Genomic DNA, 6,344 nt, shown 5'->3' with positions numbered 1-6,344 from the left:
GCACATTTAATTCCTGCAAACACAAAATCAGTGTACCTTTTATTTCGTCTTTACGAGCCTGTTTACTTAAACCACTCTGAAAGTAATTCGCAATCTGCAATAAATCCTGTACCCTGCACAAGTTAATTACTTCTAGTGACGGATTTGCCACAAAACTTTGCTAATTAAAGCAGTCCATAACGACTAACCAGCCAACAAGCACAACAAAACCACCTTAATCCCTACACTTCCATATTAACCAAACAAGTGTTCTTTTTGCCACCAACACAAACCCCACCACAGCTTTTTATCTCATTTAGGATTAATTAAAATCCCGGTCGAGCCCCCAATAAATGTTACGACCTTTTATAAAGGCATAGTCTAGGGTTAAAAGGAGTGTGGGAATATTTTTCAGATAAAAGTATGATTTAAATATCAATATAATCAATAAGTGTTTTCTTTCATTAAATCATTAAGCTGTGTGATTTTGTCNGTAATTTCCATTTTGTGGTGAACCGTCCCTTAAATGGAAACATGAAAAAGGAAAGAGGTTAGGGTTAGTAGTAGTAAGTGTGACAGAACACGCTGTCTCTGTGAGAGGAATGAAGAGATGCAGGAGATTATTGAAGCTCAGGTTTGTCGAGAGAAGACAGGAAGTCAGTGTGTTTTACCGACGGGCCCTAACGGTGCTGCCGGAGGCCAGCGTGATGTCTCAGTATTCCTCCGTTAGCCTCTCTGTCTCAGAGGGCTGGATCTTCATCTCAGCCTTCTGGGATTTTGCCTCGTACATCTCTCTCCTGCTGGCTCGTCTGAAGAACCCGCACTGTGGAGGAGGGGTGGAGCCCAAGGCAGGACAGTTATTACTGATTTACATAACGGACATAGGCGGAGACATTGACATCAGAAAGTGGTTCCCATGGCTTAAGTTTTACAGTCATTTACTGCTATTATCAGTTTTGGTTAAATTGTAGTTTAAGGATTCATGTTTAATGTTTTACTGTAACCTTGTAATCCTATATCACGATATGTGTCGTTGCACCTTTTAAAATATTAATTTATTATTTAATTTATGTATTACTATAATATAATTAGGGCTGTCAACGTTAACTCGTTAACCCATGCAATTTATTTTTCAGATTAACGCGTTAAAATATTTTACACAATTAACGCAGCATCCGTTTATTTTGTCATCATTTGTCTAGCGTAACATTATATAATCACGCTCTTATTCATGTAAAGGCCTTTAAACCATTTAAGCATGATTTGAAGCGCTTATAGTCACGGGCTGCATCAGTCAATCTCTGTCAGACAGCGCAGCACCAGTATTAAGTTCTCTTACGTGCTCGAATGAACAAAAACACACAAGATTATGCCAGAAAACCCGTTTTGTCTAGCATTTTCGTAAGCACAAATTTCAACATGTTAAGGAGGCACAGGTTTGCTTATCAACAATAATATCAATATTTCCCACTATCTTCACTATGCAACAACTATTCGTTTGAATACCACACTGTTAATATCACTTCTCCGACTCAGTTTAGTGTTGTTGTAGTTTACCACCCCCCAGGTCCTCTTCACAACTTCATTGAAGAGTTAGATGTGCTGCTCTAATCATTTCCAGAGGATGGTGGCCCTCTTGTAGTCTTTGGGGACTTCAACCACTTCTTCATCACTTTCAACATGCTCCTTCCTACATGCACTACACCACCACCTGTATCTTTTAGAACGAACCTTCGCTCTCTCTCCCCTAGCACCCTCTCTGCTAAGGTGACATCCTCTCTTCCCTCCAACTTTGCATCTCTAGATGCTGACACTGCCACCGACACTTAATGCTCAACACTTACATCCTGTGTAGATAACCTTTGTCCTCTGTCCTCCAGACCAGCTCGCGCCACCCCCTCCTACCCTTGGCTGTCTGACATCCTTAGTGAACAACGGCGTACACTCAGGGCTGCAGAAAGAAAATGGCGTAAGACCAAGAATCCTGGTTACCTAAGGTACTATCAGTCACTACTCTTCTCTTTTTCTGCTAGTGTTACCACGGCTAAAACATCTTTCTATACCACCAAGGTGAGTAATGCACTCAACATTCGGCAGCTTTTCAAGACATTTAACTCCCTTCTTTGCCCCCCTCCTCCCCCACCCACTTCATCTTTGACTGCGGAGAACTTTGCTGACTTTTTCACTGAAAAAACATCATCCATCCGCAAACAATTTTCAGCAACTCAGACCTCGGTACACACTACCCTCACTTCAAACATTGAACTCTCCTACTTCACCCCACTGACTGAAGTCACCAGACTTCTCTCCAGCCACCCCACCACCTATCCCCTCGACCCAATCGCCTCCTATCTCCTTCAGGCAATATCCAGCACACTCACTCCAGCACTCACACACATCATCAACACTTCCCTGCTCACCGGCACTTTTCCATCCACATTCAAAAAGGCCCAGGTCACACACCTACTTAAGAAACTCACAAACAACACTATCACTGTTATGCTGACGACACCCAGATTTACATCTCATTTCACCCAGACGATACCACTGTAGCAGCTCGCATTACAGCCTGCCTAGGAGACATCTCGCTTGGATGAAAGATCATCACCTCCAGCTGAACCCTGCCAAGACAGAACTACTTGTATTTCCGGCACACCCCACGGTGCAACACGATCTCACCATCCAACATGGCGATACCACAATGACTCCTTCCAAAAAAGCCAGGAACCTCGGAGTCATATTTGATGAACAGCTGTCCTTCAATGATCACATTGCAAAGACAACGCGGTCATGCCGATATGCCTTATTCAACATTAGAAAGGTTAGACCCTATCTCACTGTGCATGCGGCACAACTCCTTGTCCAGGCCCTGGTAATCTTAAGGTTGGACTCTCTCCTTGCTGGTCTTCCTGCAAAAGCTATTAAACCACTCCAGCTGGTTCAGAACGCAGCAGCACGCCTTGTCTTCCAACAGCCCAAAAGGTCTCATGTGACTCCCCTTTTCATCTCTCTCCACTTGCTACCGGTTGAAGCCCGTATCAGATTCAAGTCAGTAATGCTTGCCTACAGGACTATCACTGGATCTGCACCGGCATACTTTCACACCCTCCTACACCCCATCAAGAACCCTGCGTTCAACAAACGAGCGGCGTCTTATATTGCCTTCTCAAAAGGGCAGTAAATCGCTTTCCCGCTCATTCTCCTTCACAAGTCCTTCCTGGTGGAACATTCTTCCTAACTCAGTACGGTCAACTAACATTCAAAAACCTACTTAAAACCCATCTCTTCTGTGAATACTTGACAGGCAAATGAAAAAAAAAACGAACCCTCTCTCTCTTTCTTTCAACAGGTATTGTTCTTTTGTGCTTTTGTCTAAACTAGTAACTTTGTATTAGCACCTATTGTATTATTGCTCCTGTATGACATATCGCTTTAATGCTCCCTGAACTCTCTGTAATTCGCTTTGGATAAAAGCGTCTGCTAAATGACTAAATGTAAATAAAATCCTAAATGAATGCAAAGAGTTGTGAAAATGGGAAAGGGCGTCAGATCTGCGTAGAGCGGCAGCAGCTCTTAAAGGGGCCGCGTTCTTTAAACTGCTGCTGTGACTTCTGTCATTAATGTTAATCAAAGAACAAAAGAAAAGAGGAATTAATTGTTTTGTAGCTTTAATTCTATATAGAATTTAGAATTTAGCATTAAAGACTGTAAAGTGTTTGATAACTTAATTCAATTTCTGTATATTTCCTACCTGTTAGACATGATAGCTCTCAATTATACTGCAGGCTACTTTAATGTTGAGAGGCTATAATAAATGCTAAAATAAAGAAAAATAATCAATTTAATGGAGACATCTGTTGCAGTACTAATATCAGAATGTTAGCTTTCAGTCAAAAAATGATGTTGTTAAAGAAATATGTTGTTTCTACATTAATTTGGAGATTAAATGTGAAATTATTAGAATTTTAAAAAGATTGTTATGTGTGATTAATCGTGATTAATCACAGAAAAAATGTGTGAATAATCAGATTATTTTTTTAATCGACTGACAGCACTAAATATAATATAATTAATTTTAATAAAATGTAGTCTTAGCTTAGTATTTGTTTATTTTCAGTTAATAATTTTAGACACTTATTTAAACACTTATTTCAGTTTTTTACAAAGGCAAGATTTTTAGTTTAGTTTAAGTGTTTCAAATCATATTTATGCCTGTATGCTACTGTATTCAATTAAAAGAAATGTGTTGGCTGAAGATAATAACTCTGGGCATATGGTTATTAAATACTAACCGTTTTTTGGGTCAATTCTGTATGAAATAACGAATCACACTTTTTACAAGGTATTTTCAATAACCATATTTTAGTATTTCAGAAAGTAACTTGATTTTACTTAAAATATCACTCATAACAAGTGAATAATAGAATCAGGGGAAGTTTACATTTTGTAGTTTGAGTTAAAAATAATACTATAAAGTTGGTGTAAAATCTCAATGTACATGAGTTAAAGTATTGCTTTAGGTAAAATGTTGACTGTTCCCTCATTTGTAAGTCGTTTTGGATAAACGCATATATTTGAATTAAATATAGATGTATTAAATGCTGAAACACTGCTTGGCGACTGTAAACAAACTGTTGGAAACCTCATCTTGATTTTTTAAGAACCACATCCTGCCCTGTGGATAAACTGTATCGCGGCATAAACAGCATCACAGAATCACTGGTAGTTTACACATCACACAAACAGTAAATACTCTCAAACACAGTCTGACCTGAATCACAGAAAAATGAGAACTCAAGGCACAACCTTTTGAAGAACAGATGAGCGCAATTACCTTCCACAGAATTGAACTGATGATGCCTAATAACACTATTCCAGCAATCGCTGCAACAATGATGATCCACAGAGGAACTTCATACGGCGTCTCCTCTCCCAGAACCGGATCAATGTTCACTTGAAACTACAGCAAAACAACTTTTATTCATCTGAACATGAAATGTACCAGAGAAGGTTTAAGGGTGAACTCTGCTGACCTCTCTGGTCTGACTCTCCATTTTGATGGCGGGTTTATCAGTCAGCAGTCTCAGCGTCGCCTGGCCTCGTACCTGCACTCGTAAGGCGTTGCCATAATCCTGCCAGACAAGATGCCGCTCAGACGAGGCAGACGAGGGTGAAGGAGTCATTTATGAAGCCGGAGAGTAACTCACCTCCAGCATGGTGCTGTTCCACACACGAGAGCGGACTTTGATCTCGCTGTGGGTCGACATGTTCCGCAGCGGGCAGGAGAACGTCACACAGCGAGCCGTTTGCTTTGAACACTCCTGAGCACAGATGAAAGGCGCTTTGACATTCATGCAGGTATGTTTCAAAAAGGTTGAAAAGCATGAAAATCATTCTGTCTCACCAGTAAATGAGTCACTTTGCGAGGTGTCAGAACTGTAATGGCAGCTTCCGCGTAAGGGAAACTGGTGTCCGCGTCTCTTTTGAGTCGCTTAGCACCTTCATCTGACAGCTGAATGAGAAAGTGAAGTATTGGCTTCAGTGAGGGATTGGGATTGTGAGTTACCCGTGTGTTCTTTCACTTACTGTGAGGTTGCGAGGGTTGACAATATCGCCCGACGGGACGCAGCGTGACTCTGATGTTCCTTTGATGACTATCTCTGTGAGATACAGCAGCCATTTCCCATTGGTTACCTCAAACGGCCATTCAAAATCAATAATCAGAGTTCCCATATCTCCCAGCGGCTCTCCTAACACACGCACCTGCAACACAGACCAAACCTTTCGTTTCATCTTAAATCTTGAAAAAAAATGTGTACGAAATAAATGAATATTTGAAAGTATAATTTTCCTATATATTTACTGTAAATACGTTCTATATAATTTTGTATATATATATATAATTAATAACACAATATAGAGAATAATACATTGTAAATATATTACAATATAAGGAAAGAATTGATGAATTTCATATATTTGATTGAATGATACAACTTTGCACTCTTATGGAAAATATAATATTTGGCAATTATTTTGTAAATATACTTTTCAAATTGTTTCTAGGGAAACTGTATTTGATATTCTCATGAAAATGTTGCCAATTATTACACTTCTTTTTTCATTACATGTTGCCCTAAAAACACATTGATATGCAAAATTAGATACGTATAGATCCATTGTAAAGAATGGGACTAGCTGAGAATAATCTTTATACAATGGTTGGTGAAATAAAATCCTGAAAGGTAAATATTGATTGGTGACTAAAAAACAAATCCATTGTTCTTCCCCCCCCCCAAAATGTTCATTTCCTTTTGTTTCTTATGCTCCAAACAATGTAACGACAATAAAAAGGAGGATATGGA

The 6,344-nt window shown here is 39.5% G+C and overlaps 1 protein-coding gene across 1 annotated transcript; it reads right to left on the bottom strand.

Moving 5' to 3' along the window:
- Positions 1-478: 478 nt before the first annotated feature.
- Positions 479-5,772, bottom strand: LOC130550126 (integrin alpha-3-like). Its single transcript, XM_057327503.1, has 6 exons — positions 5,566-5,772; positions 5,384-5,491; positions 5,187-5,300; positions 5,013-5,111; positions 4,814-4,939; positions 479-802 (listed from the first exon to the last, which is right to left on the bottom strand). Exons 1-6 carry the CDS (start codon positions 5,770-5,772, stop codon positions 692-694), a joined length of 765 nt encoding a protein of 254 aa, XP_057183486.1. The 3' UTR covers positions 479-691.
- Positions 5,773-6,344: the final 572 nt, after the last annotated feature.

The sequence above is a fragment of the Triplophysa rosa genome, unplaced genomic scaffold (assembly GCF_024868665.1).
Source record: "Triplophysa rosa unplaced genomic scaffold, Trosa_1v2 scaffold23_ERROPOS5925052+, whole genome shotgun sequence".
NCBI classification, from domain to species: domain Eukaryota; kingdom Metazoa; phylum Chordata; class Actinopteri; order Cypriniformes; family Nemacheilidae; genus Triplophysa; species Triplophysa rosa.
The sequence above is the reverse complement of the archived record's forward strand: the minus strand, read 5'-3'. Positions and strand labels throughout refer to the sequence as shown.

Bases quoted from the DNA above. Each gene is read 5' to 3' on its own strand.
- LOC130550126 (XM_057327503.1), bottom strand. From the start codon at position 5,772: ATGAAACGAAAGGTTTGGTCTGTGTTGCAGGTGCGTGTGTTAGGAGAG. The intron at 5,492-5,565 runs GTAAGTGAAAGA...TTTCTCATTCAG, and splicing joins TCAACCCTCGCAACCTCACA to CTGTCAGATGAAGGTGCTAA. The intron at 5,301-5,383 runs GTGAGACAGAAT...ATCTGTGCTCAG, and splicing joins GCAAAGTGACTCATTTACTG to GAGTGTTCAAAGCAAACGGC.